This window comes from Glycine max, chromosome 1 (genome assembly GCF_000004515.6).
Source record: "Glycine max cultivar Williams 82 chromosome 1, Glycine_max_v4.0, whole genome shotgun sequence".
Classification (NCBI taxonomy): Eukaryota; Viridiplantae; Streptophyta; class Magnoliopsida; order Fabales; family Fabaceae; genus Glycine; species Glycine max.
The window spans coordinates 54,809,863-54,830,722 of NC_016088.4; the positions used below are offsets into that span (position 1 = coordinate 54,809,863).

Consider the following 20,860-nt stretch of genomic DNA (forward strand, 5'->3'; position numbering starts at 1 on the left):
AAACCATTGGTAACGATTAACCCAAATTGCAGGCAAGAACTTGCAGCTAAAGATTAAGTGCTCTAGAATCACTTCCTCTGATATACAAAAAAGGCAAATGTAGTCCAAGTCTTATAACACCACATGATGACGCCTTAAATTTTCTTTTGTTGGTACCCTATCCTCTTGTACCCTTCAAATGAAGGTGGTCATGTTCGATGGAATTTTCAGCTCCAAATACTTGCAAATAATGACAAGTCCTCTGAAGTCATACTAAGGTTCAAGAGATGATAAACCTCCTTGACCAAGCAAAACCCTAAGGGTGAAGATTTCCAAATCAAAGAGTCCTCCTCATATTCTTTTAGGTACCCTCAATCCATATTCCTTAAGAAATTATATACCAGTTATCCCTCTCACTCAAGCCATTCTTTCCTCCAAGACAAATCCCAAACCCATAACCCACACCCCCAATGCCCCACCTCACTCACCATTGCATTTTTTTCTCTGAATTTAAGAATACCTTCTCATATTTTTTTAAGCGAACACTCTCCTCCTACCCACGGTTGGATCTTGTCACCATTGCCCTCTTTCCAAACCAAATTGCCATTAAACCAAGATCATTCCCTTCCTTCCCGACAGACATCAAGATTCCTCCACCATTGCCTACTCCATATTTTGATTTTAAGACCAAACACTATAAAGCATCATGGTTGGCCTCTAACCCCCATCTCCATTTACTAAGCAATACCTCATTAAACCCCTTAATGTTTTTTATTCCAAATTCCCATTTATCCTTTGGAAGGCATACTTCTTCCCACTTGACCCACGAGATCTTCCCCTTATCCTCTTCCCCCTCCCCAAAGAAAGCTTCTTTGGATTCTTATCACCTTTCTTAAAAGACAAGGCAACATCTTATGGAATGATAGAAAGAAAAGAGGAATACAAGCTAATACAAAATAATGAGAGTGAACCCCTCACCAATAGAGAGTGATTTTTGCTTCCACATTGCAAGCTTCTTCCTCATCTTCAAAATGATAAGCTCCCAAGTGGCTTCTTTCCTAGGATTGGCCCCAAATGGGATGCCTAGGTACACAAAAAGCAATTGCATTCGCTTACAATTTAGCAAGCTAGAGAACTTCCACATATTTCCATCCTCAACCCCAATCCCTAGCAAATTATTTTTGTGAAAATCGACCTTTAAGCCCAAAACAAGTTCAAAGCATCCGAGAATAGTTTTCATACACATAATGCCTTTAGTGCTAACATCAAAGAAAAACAAAGTGTCATGCAAATTGCAACATAGAGATCTCTACATCTTCTTCCTAACCTTGTATCCTGTATGATAGTCGTTCCTAACTACTTCCCTCATCAACCCTGAAAAATCGCAACAATGAGGAAAAGAAAATGAGCAATGTTATCTTCTTCTCAAAGCCCCTTTCTACATTGAAAACTCCTCAATCGGGTTTCCTTTCACAAGAATTTATATTGATGTTGACCTTAAGCATTCTCTGATCCACTTAATCCACCTCTCACAAAATCCCAATCTTTTAAGAATATAAAACAGGGAATTCAATCAGATTGAATTATATGCTTTTTCAAATTCTACCTCGATCACTATACACTTATTTTTCCTCCTTTTTGCATCATCCATAACTTCATTGGCCATAAAAAATCCACCCCACATGTATCTCCCCCCAAGAAAGGCACTTTGCCTAAAATCAATGACTTTATCCAACACCTTCCTCAACCTATTTGTTAGGACTTTTGAAATGACCTTATAGAGGCGTTTAATCAAAGATATCAGACGAAACTCCTCCAATCCTTGGGGATTATTCTTCTTAGAAATCAAAGTCATAAAAGAAGAATTGTGAAGGACAGTGTTCTCACAAGGATCTGGAATATTTAAGCCTTGTGGAGGACTCTATTTCTTCATCAAACTCTACATACGTGTTGACCAACAACACCACTTGTTTAAAGCATTCTTTGCGCCAAGTATTCAACGACATTTTGATCATCCTCAACCATATTAATCTTCACCTCGATGTTTATGTTTGTGTCTGCGATACCATCGATTCAAACAACATGACAAACTAGTCCTCCGATTATTTCACCACTTCTTATAAATTTGTGTCATCCTCCATTGTGAGAAGCATCAAGTTGTCACCAAGATGTCTCTTCCTGGTGGACCAATGCCCTTCCATGATGAATTGCTCTTGAAGTTTCTGAACATCCTCCGTCCTGTCTTGCCACCATGCTTTTGCTTAGCCACTCCATATTATATTCCTTAACTGCTATAATAGGTCCTCTCTATTCCTGGTTCCTACTATCATCTCCTGGTCCTCACTATCATTTCCTACTTCCCCATTTATTGGTTTTGTGTTGTTATGGGCGATCTTTTTCTCATTCGTGAGTTAACCATATGATTTTCTCCTTTTCCACTATTATTGTACATCTTTGCCTTCTCCCATTTTTTGTTGGCTGCATCATCCATCCTTCTTTCCTTCTCAAGATTGTCCTTTTGTTTTTGCACCTTTCTTTGTGAACCTGGGTATATTCATGTTCGATTTCATATCCCCAATAAAGAGATTGTTTAATTGTCTTTCAAGCCTTTTTGGGTCCTAGATCTCCTTGAACTAGACAAAGCCAAACTTCTTCCCTTGCTTATTTTTTCTTGGCACCACGAAGATCTCCACTACTTGTCCCCCACCTCTTAAACACGTTCCACATATTAGATCCATGCTTCTGGAAAGTTTGTAAAGTAGAAAGTTGTGATCCTTCTTTGGTTTCCATAGTTTCTTGGTTTGGTTTCTCCATATTTTACTCCCTTTTGATCTCTTTGTCACACCGAACCTCATTCTCTATCTCTCTCTTTCTCTACCTCCTCTCTACCCCTCCTCTCTAAAAGTATATGTTCTCTTTATCCTTTTCAAATCAGTGTTCTATAAAAGGTTTAATTAGCAATTTGGTCTCCAAATTATTTTTAAAAATTTGAGAATCAAATTGAATCTTTTAAAAATTAAAGAATCAAATTAAATTTTTTTAAAAAAATTTGAGGATCAAATTAATAATTAAGCCAATGTAAAATTCTTCGCATAGATAAAACAATATGATAATTGCAAAATATAAGTTAATTTGATAGTCAATTTGAATTAATAAGTGAATGTAATTTCTTTACTTTATTATTACTTTTAATGAAATAATGAAGAAATTAACATCTTTTTTATTTTTTATCAGCAAAAATCAAAAGAAGAATATTTCAAGTGCTTTAGAGGAAAAAGTAATACAAAAATTGGAAGAAAAAGCCTTGAAAAAAAATTAGAAGAATTGGAAAGCTCGCTTAGCGTGCAAGACAGGCCCAACGTGCACTCTCGCTCAGCGTGTAACACACGCTTAGGGTGAAAAAGGCCCACAAAGAAGTCCAAAGGTACGCTTAATTAGGGCATGTCTTTTTTTCCATCTTGATTAGGGCAAGCATCCAAGAAAGTCTACACATAAGAACAAAATATCAAGCTTTAAGTTTTTTATTTTTGATATAAGAGGTTATAGTATGATTTTAACAAACATAAATCACCTTGTTAGTAATTGTTTCTATCATTTCATCTGACAACTTAATTTCAGCTTCACAAAGAAGTGCATTTATCATTTGCACGACCTGTAAAATATCACCAAATGTATTTACAAACAAATGAATTAATGATTAAGGATAATAATGCACAAATTTGAGAATGAATTGAAGTCACAACAAATATTTTATAAGAACACTTAAATATATAAATTGCAATTGTCATTTAAAAAAATGTATATCTACATAGATTGGTTTTTTATTAGATTGGATATGAACAAAACATTTCATCTATGTATATTAAAGATACATGAATAAGCAATTAGCCTTACCTCATGACGCTCTACAAATCACGTATTATATAAGTCGTAGAGCCTAAATGAAACTGTAAGAAAATCCCAAATTTTTTACATCAGTATTAGTCATTTAAGGACAACCCATAAGACCTTTACAGGTGCAGATGGGTGGAAGACATTGAGCGCTCTAACGAAGTCATCACCAAAGTCAATCACTCTTTTTTTCTTTAACATCAAATAAATCAAAGATCTACATGTAAAAAATAATATGGTGTTAGTTAACTTCCAATCAATAGAAAAGGTTATTTATATTACATAATCATGTCCCTTAATTATATATGGTCAGCTGTGACGGAGCTTATCGATCGGGAGCAGGGGCATAAAAAAAATCATACAATTTTCTTTATAAATAAAGCTATAAATATCTTTAAATATATTTATTTAATCATTTGGTATCTCCAAAATTTTGGAGTAAGATCCGTCACTAATGTTTAGGGTGTAATTTTCAAGTTTATATATATATGAAAGAGCATCGATTAGGAAAAAATCAACCCTTAAAGTAGATCTTAATAATATTTAAGGGAATAATATTTAATTTTTGACTAAGAAATATTCAGAATAAATGAAAAAAAAAAGTTAAAATTTTATACTGCTTATGTTACAAGACATCTATCTAAATGCTAAATAGTGGATTTATGTTGTCTCTCAGACAATCTTACAAGCAATCTCAATTATAATGACATGATTATTTGACAAAGTAAAATAATATTGTACAGTACCCGACTTGTAAAGAGATTCTCTTGTTTCTTATTATTGAAAATGGCCAATTGAAATTATTCCTGCAAAAAATGCTTATTATTAGTTATTACAGTTAGGTGTTAAAAGGTCAATATGAAGAACGCAAATATTACAAACGTAAATATAACTAAATAAGGATGATTCCTACAAAATAAAACAAATCAATATATAGTGGGCAAGAAAATAAAATAAAAATATATTGTGAATCTGTTGTTTACTGAAGCATTGTCTAAGAAAATTAGAACCAAATATATTCATAATACACTTAATATATTAACCTGAAACTTCAAAATAATGGCATTGCAAATAAAAGTGATATCTAAATCATTCAACGTACCAATAAGATAAAGTTCTCAAAATTATGAATATGCTCGTAATAGGGAACAAACGGGAGGTAAGAAACATCTAAAGCTAGTAGTCATAGACTTATTGTTGTTAGAAAGAAGGAATTATCTATTTGTTGTTACCTTACTTATTAGTCCATCATCAATGATGGACCCACAGTTGCTCTTAAAAGCTCATATAGTGCTTCAACATCGATCACTAACACTGACTGAAAAACCAAAAATTAATAAATAAGTTTAAACTACAAAACTAATATGAGTGTATGAGAAAAAAAGATCAAACGATTAATTAGACGACAAATGAATCACAAGGATAGTTTTTTTTTTTAATATTAATTATATAATCATGCATGAACCAACTATCAGTCACACTTTTGTTTGTCAAACAAATAAGCAAGAGTTAGGTGACCGCATAGATCTAAATTGAGATTTCCAAAAATGAGAATAATATTGGGTGCAAATGGATGAAAAAACCTTTACATAAAAGCAAGAGCTCAAATTCAACAAGCAAAAAATACAACGTGTAATGTAGACTCATTATATGACACATAGAGTAAAGGTGGGGAATTTATTGCTAGCAAGATAATGCCTCGCGTGAATTTATTTTGAAGTATTCAGGAATGCCAGAGATATTTGTTCATCCTTGGTCACTATATTTAGTCTCTGGATAATGATTTAGTTTTTCGAGATACGATGAGTAATTTTTATATATAGATTTTGGTACCTTTGTGTCCCATATATATATATATATATATATATATATATATATATATATATATATATATATATATATATTCCTGATTAAAAGAAAATAGATTACATATAGAGATTATTTGATAAATACCAAAGGAAATGCAAGGAATATTTGACCAACGGCGTAAAGAACATCAAACCATAGGCTCAATACATTTATATTTTGATCATCTTAGAAATTTTCTACCAAGAAGAGGCGTAAAAGAAATTATGTAAACACGTTTAAATTTTTATAATGCCTTATAATTCCCTGACTAGTTGATGAATACAAAAATGTCATGGTTATTTTGTGGTTTATAATGATCAACACAATGGAAAAATGGATCATAGGCTAGACTAATTGATCATTCTGGGTCATTTTATAAACAGATTCATATCAATATTTTTCTTTTATAAAAATGACCCAAAATGATTAATGAACCTCGTAGGCTAAGGTATAAAAAATAAAATAAATACACTACCATGGAGCTAATTTTCAATTTAGCAAACAGAAGATAAAGTAATTCAAACATTTTTTTTTTGGTCTACACCAACGGTTGTAGCAAAAGTAACATTTAATTTGAATTACTTTACATTTATGTACCCATACTATAAATAAGGCTTAATTAGTATGTCCAGGAAAAAAAGATTTTTCATAAGAGGAAATCCTTTTCTAAGAGTTATCCATACAAAAGTAAGAACACATGGAAACAATAAGTAACTCAAAAGCACACATCTATAAAAATCATTAAAATAGTTATGGCTCGAGACAAATTAAATAACAATCTTATAATTGTGAAGAAGCCAAGAATGATTCCATTAAAAAAAGAACTTACAGGTTGTCTTTGATGCAAGAGCAAATGGGTCTTCTGCCGGAAATTCTCTTACTTTGGAATGAAAACAACCCATTTATGGAGGAAATGGAAGCAACGTAGCACGTACTAAAGCAGTGCTCGAGCTTCACCAAAATATATCGTCTAAAACATTTTCAAACGCCACAAACACCGCCATAAGAAGAAATAATTAGTAACAAACCACTCTATGATTGCACATTAGCTAATTCATGTTAATTAGGCTGAACTAAAAATTGAACAATATTGAAGAAAACAAACAACATTATAAGGGAAAATATATATGAACATAAATTGAACATCGTAATAATAGTTGATAACTCAAGTGAGATACTTATATATGCATCTGTGATCACAAAATGACACTTTCCACAAGACTAGTTTTTAGGTTTTTCTTTTTGGTTCATAAATAAATAAAAAAGTTGTGGGGAAAGAGATTGAAAATAAACCTGGCTCTTTAAAACAATAAGGATGGTGAGAAAATATGAATAATAAATAAATTTAAAAATGAACCTTGACGTCAATTAAGTTCCTCCTTTGTGAAAAAATGGCCCAAACATAATAAACTTATAAAAATAAAAATATATCAAAATCACAATTCCATATGGATCCGATCAACAATTGTATTTCCCCCTCGTAGTCCTGAGAATGTCATGCATGCACTCGTCAAACCTCAACAATAACATGACAACCTAAATAAAATAAAATCAAACTCATGAAAGAATACGAACGTGGGAAAAAAACTCACCGACATGAAAATTTGTCCTACGAATTTGACATGAAAGTATATGGCCATGGGTATAAGGCGAAGAACACAAAAAGCAAAAGGAGACAAAGAGAGCAAATACGAAGTTGTTAAATTAAGAGAGGAAAAACAAAGTTGATGGGAGAGGGAAAATGAAATGTAATTAGAGTGGGGTGTAAGTGTTATATATAGGAGGGGTGTTGTTGCTGATATTTTCCATGGGATCCTCGAACCAAGTAAGGTTGGCAATGGCCAACAGAGACCAAGTCTAAGACAACCAATTTCTTACCCTAAAAAAACCTAAACAGATATTGTAATTTATTCTTATGTTTAATTCAATATCAATTATAAATTCATATTAAAACATATATTGTTCTTAAAAAAATATCAAAATTAACAATGAGGAAGCTTAACCAAGTAGAGTGATATGATTGACCATGATTCTTATGTTTAATTCAATATCAATTATAAATTCATATTAAAACATATACTGTTCTTAAAAAAATATCAAAATTAACAATGAGGAAGCTTAACTAAGTAGAGTGATATGATTGACCATGATATTTTGAGCGAAATCTCGAGTTTCAACTTAACGAATAAAAAATGTTATTAAAAAAAGAAATCCCATTAAAAATAGTTCATGAAGTTTTTCATAAAAATTTATTGACAAAGGTAATAAATATTTCGTTTCAAAATAAGTTATTTTAAATTTTTAATATAATATGAATTGTCCATTTGTATTTCTATAATTACTCCCTTATCTATTTTTTACTTTTTTTTCTCGTAAAAAAAAATCTAAATTATAATGAGAATGTTGGAGTTTAAAAAGAAAGGCTTAATCAAGTAGGACCCACTGCTGCGCGTACGTTATTCTCCGTAGTACCAAGCGAAAACGACGTTATCAGGCGCTCCATTCTAGGCGTAGCCGACGCACGCATAAAACATTTTTTTTTTCTCTATTTTAATTTTCAACACAGATTTTTCTCACTTTACAACCAGTGAAAAACGAAGGATCCGAGAAAGAGAAAATCCTACGCGTATCAATCATCACAACACTGTTAAACGTCTCTTGTGCCTCTGTCAAAGACAACAACATTCGAAACTTGCAAGTTACCCTTTTTTTTTCATCCGTTGGCAGTTTGGCACGTCCGATACATCATCTTTTTAAAAATGTCTTTAAAAAGTGCTTTTTAAAATATTAAATAATTTCATTAAACATGTTTAGTTATTTAAAAATGCATGTATTGCACTTTTAAAAAAAAATTAGACAATAAATAATTTTACTATTTTTTAGTTTTTTGTTTTCTTAATTAACCTTTACTTTTTAAAATATATTTTCATTAGTTAATAAATTAAAGGTTACGTTTAATATCTTTTTATATCCAAATTTTTTCAAATTTTTGCTTTTAGCCCCTAAATATTCTTTTTAGGATTTTTGGCCCCTAAATAATTTTAGCAGAAACTAAAACTATTAAAATAAAATAAAATATAGAAACCAAAAACACTACAAAGACTAAAAAAAATATTAAACCCTAAACTAAAATAAAAATTTGACGTGTTAAATAGTTTTTACAATTTTGATGTAATGAATTCGTTTTTATTCTATTTTTAATTTCTACCTCCAACCTATTTAGTGCATAAAAATAAAAATATTTTTAATTAATATAACTAAATTAACCTTAAAAGTTATGTTTTACAAATTTTTAAAAACAATATGGTTACGTAATATTACCATGTTATATTTCAATAATACCTTAAACAGTTAAACATTATGTTTTACAAATAAGAATTGTGTTTGTTTCACATATTAAAAGTTAATTTCCGAAAATATAACATAATAATATTACGTATCCATATTTGTTACAGTTTTTGAAAAATTATTGTCGGATATTATTGATTTCTAGGAATGAAATAACATTCTTTTTTATTATATTTTCCTACTTTTTTATTTCTATGAGAATGGATGAGTAAGTGGTATTTTTATGAGAATAAGGAAATTTATTTCCTAAAATACCAATAACTTCCTTTTACGATTAAACATATTTTTAAATATACTTAAGAATAATATTCTTGTTCATAATATATTTTTGAGAATGTGATTCATATGAAAATGTAATATGATACCTTGAAATAAAGACTCCCTAATTTAGTATTTTCTCATCTTTATTCCATCAAACATTATTAGCATTTCTGGTTCCCTTTATAAGTTTTGTTTTTATTATCGTTATCATTGTTAAATATCCTAAAATTTGTTTACCTTTATTTCTCAAGACATGCAATTATCATTTACCATTATCAATTGTCAATCATTAACGAATTTTGGTAGGCAATAAAGTCCTATCTACATGTGGCTCCATTTTATGTAACTATCACATATAAATGCCACTCATTATCTTTGGTGTGAATAAGGATGTCCAAATCGGCAGTAAGTAGCTACTATTTTCTTCTGAAGTAAACTTTACTTTTTCTTTTTGAATAATGTCTTTTTCTTGCACACAGTTCTGATCAAACCTTCTCAGCGTACTTGGTACTCCGGACTAAGAATTTATAGCTCAACAATAATGAAATGCTTTTACGTTTCAAGAAGGCGTGTTTGTTGTGGTGATTTGCTTGAACTAAGGTAGAGGGTGAGTTCGGTTAATGGAGTTTTTAACTGGTTTCCGTTTTCTCATTCATGACAACTGCACATGCTTCCTTCCCTCTTGTCTCTTGTTTTTATTTTATTTAATTTAATTCAATTTGTACTCTTCTTTTTTCCCTGCGTAGCTGTTTATTTATATTTGGCCTCGTTGGACTTTTTATGTAAGGTGATAATGTGTATATAAAACCAAAACAAAACCATATCCGTTTCCTTATTTTGGTCTTCTCTTGTATACAGTTTTGGTCTGTGATTTTGTTGCTTTGGTGAGAGTGGATATGGAAGAACGGTACGAGACTTTGAAGGAGCTTGGTTCAGGGAACTTCGGAGTGGCAAGGTTGGCCAAAGACAAGGAGACAGGAGAACTTGTTGCTATCAAATACATAGAAAGGGGAAAAAAGGTTCAGTGTTCATGAATTTTAGGAAATATTTAATGATATTCATCTTTCCTTGACATATCTGAAATTGACTTCCGCAGATTTCTCTTCTGCTCTGCATTCTGAATTTGATTTGCGTGTCATTTGTGAAAACTCTATTCACCTCAATTTCCAGATACAATCTATTGCCTTGATCCTTTGCTGATCTCATTGTGTTGGAAAAATATCTATATACTTTGTCAATGACTAATCTCTGTCAAGGAACTAGACTGATTAAGTAAAGCTGATGCCTGATAGATTTCATTTTTTTTTTGTGGTAATAAGAAATAATCAGAAATTTTTTCGGTTGTGTTATTTATCAAGCTTAATTAGCTTACATCACCAGATGCGCAGAACTATTGTTTAGGACTTTATTAAGCTTAATTATCTTATGCCACTTGATCCTCCTCGTTATGCACAATGAAGTAGGGCAACCTCACATTTTATTTTCTAATAATTTCTTTAGTTCTTGCTAATTCCTTCTCATGTTCCATTCTTCTGAGTGAGTTATGTTTGTGGTATCAGATTGATGCAAATGTTCAACGGGAGATAGTTAATCATCGATCTTTAAGGCATCCAAATATTATCAGGTTCAAAGAGGTAAGACTTTGTTTCTGTACTTAAACTGTTCCTTGAGTGGGATTTTTTCTTGATATGGATTTGGACATTGAATTTTCTTATTAGTAGTTACCTGCATTTTTTGGTTCTTACAGCTCTTAAATACACACTGCTTGAAACTTGTTTTAGTTCAAAAAGCAAAAACTTTGCAGTTCATTGGATGTTATTGTTGATTCATAAAGAAATGCAGGTGTAACTCTCAATGCCTTCTGCATTGAGCTATTACCGTTGGCATTAATATGTCAACTTAAAAGCTATAGGGTGTGTAGCTGTAGCCTACTATCTTCTTTGTGCATTATTACTACAAGAAATATGGTCACCATAAATTGCATTTTCTGTTTTCATATTATGTGTTGAGGATAACCTGTCCAACGTGAATCTGTTAGGTGAACACTTAGCTTTTGTTCAGTTGGTCACAGAGGTTCTAATGCCATGCCAAGAATCAGCCATTCCAAAAACTTAACTTGTCTCGTGAAAACTCACAAATGGTTTTGTATCTAACACTATGCAAACAGGGTTGCAAACTATCATGCTTATTTTCTTCAGGAATTATTGCCAGCAATGTACATTAGTTTGAACATGTCTGCAGAAACCAAAATAGTTCTGTTCCTTCAAAAAGACAGGGGAAATAAAAATACTCCATTTACGTTTCCTGCATGTTAGTGGTGATGAGCATGTCCGTTCTTTGTGTGGGCTAAAGATTAAACAAATAAGATTAGTTCTATTGAGAGCTTTCTGAAGTTATATACACATTCTGGAAGTCAGATCTTTTCTGCAGGTATTTCTGACCCCTACTCATTTAGCTATCGTCCTAGAGTATGCTGCTGGTGGTGAACTCTTCGAGAGGATATGCAATGCTGGTCGATTGAGTGAAGATGAGGTTGGTTGTGTGTGTGTAATATCCCTCTATTTGTATAAATTATCAAGTGATGATTTTTATGAATTCCCTATTTTGCAGGCAAGATTTTTCTTTCAACAACTAATATCTGGAGTTAGCTATTGTCATTCCATGGTACATATGCATTCAGAATTTTGTTGTTGTTGTTAATTTAAAAGTCCTTTGTAATATCATCTTATGCCTCCTACTGCAGCAAATATGTCATAGAGATCTGAAATTGGAAAACACTCTACTAGACGGAAATCCAGCTCCTAGACTTAAAATTTGTGACTTTGGTTTCTCCAAGGTTAATAACATCTCACCAAAATGAGCCTTTATGGACTAGTCCTTTCATATATATGTTTGTTGACTATCCTATTTAATTTATTATTCAATTCCAGTCTGCTTTGCTGCACTCTCAACCTAAATCAACTGTTGGAACACCTGCATACATTGCTCCAGAAGTTTTGTCACGAAAGGAATATGATGGAAAGGTATTTGAATTGTGCTTAGGGCCTATTTGGATAAGCTTCTTTAGAAGTACTTTTAAGAGAAAAATATAAGAAGGAAAAAAATGAAATGAGCTTCTCCATAAGGAAAAATGAGTTCTCCATTAGCTAACCATTAGCTAATAGTTATGTCAATGAAACTCACAGTATCACATCAAGTAAATAATTCATAATGTTGTCAACAAAAGCTCAATTTCATTCACAAAATGATAATTCTGTAGGTTGCCGATGTTTGGTCGTGTGGTGTGACTCTTTATGTCATGTTAGTTGGAGCATACCCATTTGAAGATCCAGAAGATCCTAAAAATTTCAGAAAGAGTATTGGGGTGAATTCTTATTTGACTTAAAAGAGATCCTTTATGATTAATATCTTTGATCCATAGCACCAAGTTTAAACTCTGATTCTCTCGTTGGCAGAGAATTATGAGTGTTCAATACGCCATACCCGACTACGTGCGTGTCTCTAAGGAGTGTAGGCATCTTATCTCTTGTATTTTTGTTGCCAATCCTGCCAAGGTAAGTATTATTTATTCTGTTCATCCATAGGATTTATATAAGTATTGTTAAGATATTCAAAACTAAAGATGTTCGTGGTATAAAATGGCCCCAGCGAAATTCATACTTCACCTTAAAAATATCATAATGAAATGTTAGGAAGTGTCTTCAAGGTGAAATTATCACATAGTTGAGTTTTTCAATTTACAATAAAAAATTAATAACATTTGATTACATGTTATTCGATAATTAATTGGAACAATAATAGTCCTACTCTTAAATCATGTAATAATTTCTAGGTTTGTTTCTTCTATATTGAGAATCTCCTTGTATTTTAAAACTTACTATTTCTCATCATTGTTAAAGAGGATCAGCATCTCGGAGATAAAACAGCACCTTTGGTTTAGGAAGAACCTGCCAAGGGAGATAATTGAGGCTGAAAGAAGGGGTTACGAGGAAACACAAAAGGACCAACCAAGCCAAAGTGTGGAAGAAATCATGCGGATCATACAAGAAGCAAGGACAAAAATCCACACTGGTGAGCAAGCTGGTACAGGAACTTCGGATGCTGTGCATGGTGATGAGGCTAATGAGGAAGTTGATATTAATGACCACTATGCCAAATACCTAGCCCTTAATTAGTTTGTGGTTGGGTGTTTACCAAAGCTAGTGTGCATTCTTCGTGTGTAAGGTATAGAGTTGAATGAGACATAACACTTCATCGAATTTGAGAGTTGTATCAATTATAATGAGAATCAAACTTTGTTGTTTGGGTAAGTTTGTTGAAACTTAGTTTTAAGACAATTAATTTCGTTTGAATGCAACAAACTAATTAGTAGATGAAAACAAAAATAAGTTGTTCAAAAATAATCATAAACTATAAATTTTTAGATAAAAAAAACAGCTTATTTTTCAGAAGAAAAAAAAACTAAATTTCAGTTAAACAGTTAAAATGAGAGATTATAATCTTTTTCAAAGATAATTCTGATTCTTGTTTACAAAAATATATTTTATGATGACATGATACATTTTGCTTATCAAATAATGAGCTTCATCTAACATATAATAGCTCATAATTTATAAATAATTTAGTTTATCCATATCTTGACAGTTGACACTTACAATCATGTGTATTTAGCATGTAGGAATTAGTTTATTTTAAGACCAAAAAGGCTCTTCTTCAAAAGTATATTGAGAGCTTTAAAAAAACTAAAAAATATTATTTACCAAACATGTTAGCCATTATATTAAGGATTATTTTGGTTTCTTGTTAACTAAAAATTGGATAGAAAACACATGAAAATCTTGATTAAAGTAATCATAAAATAATTATTTCTCTTAATATATGCTAAACTGTATTTTTGTCCCTTTATGATTTTCGTCTTCATGTTTTAAATTTTTTTTTACAAGTTTAGTTTTATTCTCAATTTTACATGTTTTTTTTTTCAATTAAATACTAGAATTAACATATTTATTTAAGATATCATAAAAATTAATTAAAATATAAAAATGAACGAAATGAATATATACAAAATTAAAAATTAAACTAACATTATGATTTTTTTAAAACATGACACCAAAATTAAACTAACATTAGAATTTAGTCCTTAATTACAATGCCCATCTCCAAATTTTTTATTTGAATTGTGAAAATTAGAACAGATATTAATGGTTCATGTGAATTTATATATTTTGTTTTGGTAGATTCATGTGAATTTATATAATACTACTCTCAATGTAAATATACAACGTATTATTAATTAATTGACTTATACTCGTCTGACAATATATTTCATTATGATAATTTAATTTCTTTATCGTAGCCTATTGTTTAATTAATCTCTTTGGCCAAGAATGGAGCTCAATTATTCCACCACTTTCTTCTGGATTTCTTAATACTAGTTGGTAGCACATCATCGATTCGAAATCGAACCAAAAAAAACATCACGTTCTTGTAACAAGTCAAAGACACAACTCAACTTGAACCAAAAAATAACAAAATGCGTTCGATCTAAAGTCTGAACTCAAAACATCCCATTTCCACTCCCAACTCTGTTTCACCATTTCTTCAATTGAATACTTCTCTGAATCACTATGATATATTCACTCTCTTTCTGCTGCATCCCACTTTTATTCTGAGGTCAACGGTCTTTGAATTTTCCTAACTCAATTGTGTGCACAACCTTATCCAATGGGTCGGAGGAACAATGAACCAAACTCCATTCTCTCACACCGTTTGATCCTTCCCTTGGTGTGTTTCGCTTCGTGCGGTTTGGTCTACGCGTTCCTCTCTGCGGTGCTCACAAACAGCAGAAACAGAGTTTCAGAGTTTGGGAGGCTAGTTGAAGATGGTGTGGCGGCGGAGAATGATAGAGGGTGCTGTAGGGGGATTGAAAATTTGGAGCTTTGGGGTGCAGCAGTGAAGTGGGGTTCTGAGTTTAAATTCAACAGTTCTGAAGGGTGTTGCAACGCCTGCAAATCCATGTGTTCTGGGAAAGATGGGCCTTGTCTTTGTGATACTTGGGTCTTTTGTGGGGATCGCAAGGCCTGTGGATCCAAGTTTGGTGAGGTAAGTAAAGTTTGTTACTTTTCAGTTTTGCTGATTTAGCAGTTGCTTATGTTTGAAGATCTCTCATTTGGGTTGGTTTTTATGGATTCGTTCTTGCTATTTAGAGTTGACCTCGAACTTTAGGCTCTCTTGGACTAACTTCTGCATAAGCAAGAGAAAAATATAAAAAAAAAGTAAAATGAATCGAGCTTCTCTATAAATTAAAGGGTGCTGCTAACTAGTGCACATGAATAAAAAAAGTTTTTTATAATTGGAGTTGTATTGGAAATCCTAGAGAAGTACACTATTACATTTTCCAACGGAAAATTTCCATTTTTAATTCTTAACCAGTGCCCTAAGTTAAATCAATTTATCACATGGAAAAGTTAAATGAGAAAACTTTTATAAAAGTTAAAGTGCATAGCTTTCATAGTATCAAATGGGAGAACTTCTATAAAATATATATATATTATCAAAATTTTGACATGGAACTTGGAAGTCATAGCATAATAGCATTCGATTTCATTGGTTCAGTGTTGGTTGAAGAAACAGAAGGACAGCTTAGCACCTGAACGGCAAGAAGGAACGCCTCCGGGGGAAGTGATTGGTTGGACTTCTGGTCTTATCTTTGGGAAAGGAGAGGTAAGAGAGAAGTTTGGTTTTTCTGAACGATCATTTTTATTTATTTATTAAAATGTTGCTTGTCAATTATGCTGCAAATTTGATTTGACAGACATTGTGTTGGATAAGTGTTTACATGGAATTAGTGGCATGATTTAATGTTCTTGCTCAGATGGTTTAGAAATGCATCTTGAACCTGAAACAAAGTTGTCAAATGTTGTCTTAAATGGGTTCTGATGCTAGTTATCTCTAAAATACATGCATTTCTGTTAAACTGTAGTATGTTTTGTTTCTTTTCCATTTCAACAATTTAGTTGATTCTGCGCTGTGATATGTACAATATGGATCTAATTGAAATAGTTAGGGTAGGTTGACTCAGACAAACAGATTCAGTAGATGGCCATAGATAGTTGTAATATATTGGACTCTAGGAATGGGGATGTGTTTCACTCGGGTGGGGGAGAAACCCTTGCAGCCGCCTATCATGTGGTTCACAGAAGCTATTGTTATCTATGTTACTGTTCTTTGACTTTGACATGGAACATACTAATTTTGTGTAGATATGTCTTAAGCCTTGGAGGTTGGGGGATCTGAGATTGAATTATATAGTGTATTCATGAAAGCACCCAATAAATATTTAATATGCTTCTAAATCATAAATTTTATAACTAAAAAGCCAGTTATTTTGCACAATCCCTTGAGAGACGAACCATGAGATATATAACATAAAATTGAAGTTTGGCAGAGGGAGTATATAAGTAGAGCACCAACTTTGACATCTGTCATGTGATTGGCTCTTGTGATTAATTAAATCTTTGGCCAATTACCAATGCTGTAAAATTGTGTCTTCTCTTGCCATTGATAGTTATATCTCTTGGCCTCTCCCACCTCTTTATGATGTTTTACCTATTTGGAATTTTATCAACTTGTGAAGGGCTATCTTATTTATCAATACTCATTCTAATTCATATATTTTCAGGGTATTATTGGACTGGAAACTGAATATGGAACTCTTCATATTAAAGTAAGTGCTCAGGTTCTCAGGACCTCTAAAATATCAATGCTTTGATGTTGCAGTTACCGATGACATGTTTGTGAAAAGCTAGGTATTTGTATATTATTTATAGAAGCACATGGGTACATTCCAATAAAAAAGAGTTCTAGAGGCAAATAGAATTCTTGCCAATAGTCTAGTGCATGGTCAGGATGCAACCTACATCTGTGTTAGAGTTTCTTTAATCTATATTTGTTTGACCTCCTTGTCGTATGGAACCACCAAATCTCTTATTGTATGTGTCTTTATTTTCAATAGTAGAACATGAAACTATTACTTGAATACAGAATATTCATGAGAAATATGCACTATGAAGATACACCAGAATTATCAGATATATAATAAATTCTTCAGTCTTGTTCAACGTTGTATTTTTGTTGGTTATGACAATATTTTGGTGTGGCTTTGTGTTCCTTTGACTCATACTTTCTATGTTCTAAACAAATATGATCAGATCAGTTGAACCTTTACTGGATAATTATGGAGAACTTCACAATTTTAATAGATCATAGAGAAGATGGAGTGTTCTGAGTAAAATAAGAAAGATGTCTTTCTTTTCTGATATATTTAAATAATTATGCAGAGGGTTCATTGACTATGAAATGAGATGCTCATTGTTTCTGACATTCTGTGACTTCTGTCAAGCTTTGATGTCAGCTCTGCTTACTGCATTTTATTTTTCTGTTAATACCTGATGCATCTTGTTTCTGCTTACACTAAGAATCCTTCTACTTTGTATTTTGAAATTGCATATAGTCATGAGTGAGGACTATGTTTAACTCCGGGAGATTCTTTGTTCGGTGCAGCTTTTACCTGACTGTGCCCCACACTCTGTTGCCTACATTCTAGAATTGTTAGCTTTGCATCATTGTGCTGGCTGCCGATTTTACCGTGCAGAGAGTCGAGGCCAATCATGGGATTCAGAAGGAAACCATATAGAAAATGTAAGATTTATTTTCCCATCTGATGTATGATTGGACACACACACACATTTACATCTGTATCAATATGCAGTTATCTGTGCAAATTCTTTTATGAATTTCTGCATTAAAATCTTATTCTCATGTATCAGTTACTTTTTTGTGCAATTCTATATTATTCTAGATCTTATCATTGATAGCTATACTTCTTCATTTGTTGAGGTATATATTTTCTGTTTCATGTAGCATATTTTTCTTGTTTTCTCCCAGCTATTTGAGATCCTTCTTATAACCATAGAATATAGATTATCATCAGTATAAACAGCATGCATATTGTTTACAGATAACAAATCCTAAACTTACCAAATATAATGGAATTATGATGCCTAATTACTGTGAATGGATTGATTCATGTTGAAGCAATTCAATCAATAGGTCTCAGGATTTTCATAGATCAAGTACTAGAATGAACCTTGTTTGCACTTTTGCATAAATGAAGAGTTAACCCTTGAGGAACAGAAATTTTATAATTGTCCAAGGCTACTGAAAGTGTCCATGTTTTTTTTGCTAATATGAATTTCAATGTACCCTCCAGCCCTCCTTTTTATATTTTCAATAAATTGGCAATCCCCTGTGAGATTTATTTTTCCTGTCAAATTTCTCTCCTATTCTGTAGTGCCACATTACTCTCAAGATCTCCTCCTTTTTTTCCTCCAATAGTAGATATCATTTTGAGATCTTAAACCATTTTTTATAGGTCATACAAGAATTGGATACAAATCAATTTTGTGGAAAGAGAGAGTAAAAAATTTTTTTTTTTGAAATGGATGCAGATCTTGGCAGTTCTTCTACAAGAACTAGATCTCCAATGGAGATCCAACATCCTGCTCCAATAATGAATCTTAGCAATCTTGAGTCTAAGATCTCCTTGCAAGAACTAGATCTCCCATACACCTCAGTGACTACGTTTAGTCCCAGCTCAGGAAAAGGACAAGGCAACAGAATATTCTCTCTGCCTTATCAACCAATTCTGTTATAACAACCCACCCACTAATTCTGTTATTCCTTTATTTTTCAGTGTTATTGCAGATGGCCAATGTTTGGCAACAGCACTTCCTTTGCTTCAATAAATATCGTTCAGGCAATGGAATAAAGCAGAACCAATATACCAATTCTCTTGTTTCTTTTATCTTTCTGCAGTAGCTTAGCCTAGTACCCTATCACTCTCACACATAATTTTTAAGGAAGAAAAGTGAATAAAATTTAAATAAGGATTAAATCTAAAATAGTGATATTTTCAAAGACCAATACTATATGTGTAAGCTTTTTTCTTCATATTGAAAGAGTTTTTTGTTTTTGCCAAACAAAATTATGAGGTTAGAAAATATTATCGTACGTCAAGCTGAGGCCATTGTCATTCACATATTATTCCCAAAATGAATTTATTCGCATGTTCAGAGTAGCGTTCTCAGTACAAGCAACAATGTCGTGCAAGCAATAATGTTTATACTGTTGGATTGTAGTAACAATAAATAAATGGTCCTCATTTTGCAGGCTGCTTTTGGTCCCCCTTATGCATTAATTCAAGGGACACTGGAAGCACAAGGCACAGCATTCAATAAACTTCCGGTGGAAGATTGTCCAACCCTTAAAAGGGGTTCAGTTGCTTGGATTGGTTCTGGCCCTGAGTTCTTCATTAGCCTAGCTGATCATTCTGAGTGGAAAAATGAATACACTGTCTTTGGTTCTGTTCTTCCAGAAGACATGCATTTTGCTGAGAAAATTACTACACTCCCTACAATACCTGATGTGTGGAACAATGTTAACGTGACTGTTTTGGAAAAACCTGTTCCCTTGTTGCTTCGAAGAATCCAGAAAAGTCACCTAGATGAAATGTGAAACAAACTGGGCATCCATGTAGATTGCAATTCTTTTGGTTTCAAATCTTTTAGTTAACGTTTGCTGTAACTTCTCTTTTTTCTTTTTGGGTAAACTTTTTCTTTACTTTATCTTACACCCTTTTTTGGATTATTGTTTGTTGTAATTTCAAGTAATGAATTTTATTTTGAGAAGGGCTTATAAGAGAGGGAATACAAAGCTTTTATCATTTTATAATGCTGGAAGAATTCTTGCGAACATAACAATGATCATATATGTAGAAAAAATAAAACTAGAAGAAAGAAACAGATTTGGAAGAGAAAGAGCATTGTGTTCAACATTTCTCATTATTTCATTATCACAAATACAGAAGGAAAATCAGCTTATATAGAGCTTGATGAGTTTGTAACAGAAAACTAACTATAACAGAAAAATACTAACCAATTAACTATAATAGAAAAACCAACTAACTAACATAAAACAAAAAATACAGGGTTCAACACCCCTCCTCAAGCTGGAATGTGAATGTCAAGCATTCCTAGCTTGAAATGATTATGATTGAATGGACTAACATGTAAAGGCTTAGTGAGAATGTTTGTCGATTGCTCATGAGAGGAAATGGGAAGAAGGTGAATCAAACCAGATTGAACCAAGTCTCAAACCACATGACAATCGATTTCAATATGTTTGGTTCGTTCATGGAAAACAGGATTTGCAACTATGTGCAAGGCAGCTTGATTGTCACAATATAGAACAACTGGTTTGGGATGGTCAATATGAAGATCCTTTAGCAGGAACAACAACCATTGTGCTTCACAAGATGCTTGGGCAAGGGTCCGATATTCAGCTTCTGAAGAATATCTAGACACAATAGATTGCTTCTTACTCTTCCAAGAAATTAGGGAGGTTCCTAAGAAGAAGCACATACCTGAGATGGACCTTCGAGTGTCAAGACAAGCTCCCCAATCCGAGTCACTGA

The 20,860-nt window shown here is 32.4% G+C and overlaps 2 protein-coding genes and 1 pseudogene across 5 annotated transcripts; 2 read left to right on the plus strand and 1 right to left on the minus strand.

The window, feature by feature from the left end:
- Window positions 1-3,231: 3,231 nt before the first annotated feature.
- On the minus strand, window positions 3,232-7,474 carry LOC102665924 (calcineurin B-like protein 1; annotated as a pseudogene).
- A 2,226-nt stretch (window positions 7,475-9,700) lies between these two features.
- Window positions 9,701-13,652, plus strand: SPK-1 (protein kinase). Of its 4 annotated transcripts, none has more exons than XM_006572841.3 (11): window positions 9,701-9,732; window positions 9,807-9,927; window positions 10,186-10,346; window positions 10,887-10,961; window positions 11,758-11,859; window positions 11,938-11,991; window positions 12,071-12,163; window positions 12,258-12,350; window positions 12,587-12,691; window positions 12,783-12,881; window positions 13,227-13,637. In XM_006572841.3, the coding sequence occupies exons 3-11, from the start codon at window positions 10,224-10,226 to the stop codon at window positions 13,500-13,502; spliced, it is 1,020 nt and encodes a 339-aa protein (XP_006572904.1). In that variant the 5' UTR covers window positions 9,701-9,732; window positions 9,807-9,927; window positions 10,186-10,223; the 3' UTR covers window positions 13,503-13,637. The 4 variants fall into 4 exon arrangements, with proteins under 4 accessions (XP_006572904.1, XP_006572905.1, NP_001237951.2 ...); XM_006572842.3 differs by having other exon boundaries at window positions 9,714-9,732; window positions 9,807-9,934; NM_001251022.2 differs by lacking the exon at window positions 9,701-9,732 and having other exon boundaries at window positions 9,882-9,927; window positions 13,227-13,634.
- Window positions 13,653-14,834: 1,182 nt separating this feature from the next.
- CYP31 (peptidyl-prolyl cis-trans isomerase CYP31) lies at window positions 14,835-20,114 on the plus strand. Its single transcript, NM_001357164.1, has 5 exons — window positions 14,835-15,429; window positions 15,943-16,050; window positions 17,009-17,053; window positions 17,890-18,027; window positions 19,558-20,114. Exons 1-5 carry the CDS (start codon window positions 15,052-15,054, stop codon window positions 19,900-19,902), a joined length of 1,014 nt encoding a protein of 337 aa, NP_001344093.1. The 5' UTR covers window positions 14,835-15,051; the 3' UTR covers window positions 19,903-20,114.
- Window positions 20,115-20,860: the final 746 nt, after the last annotated feature.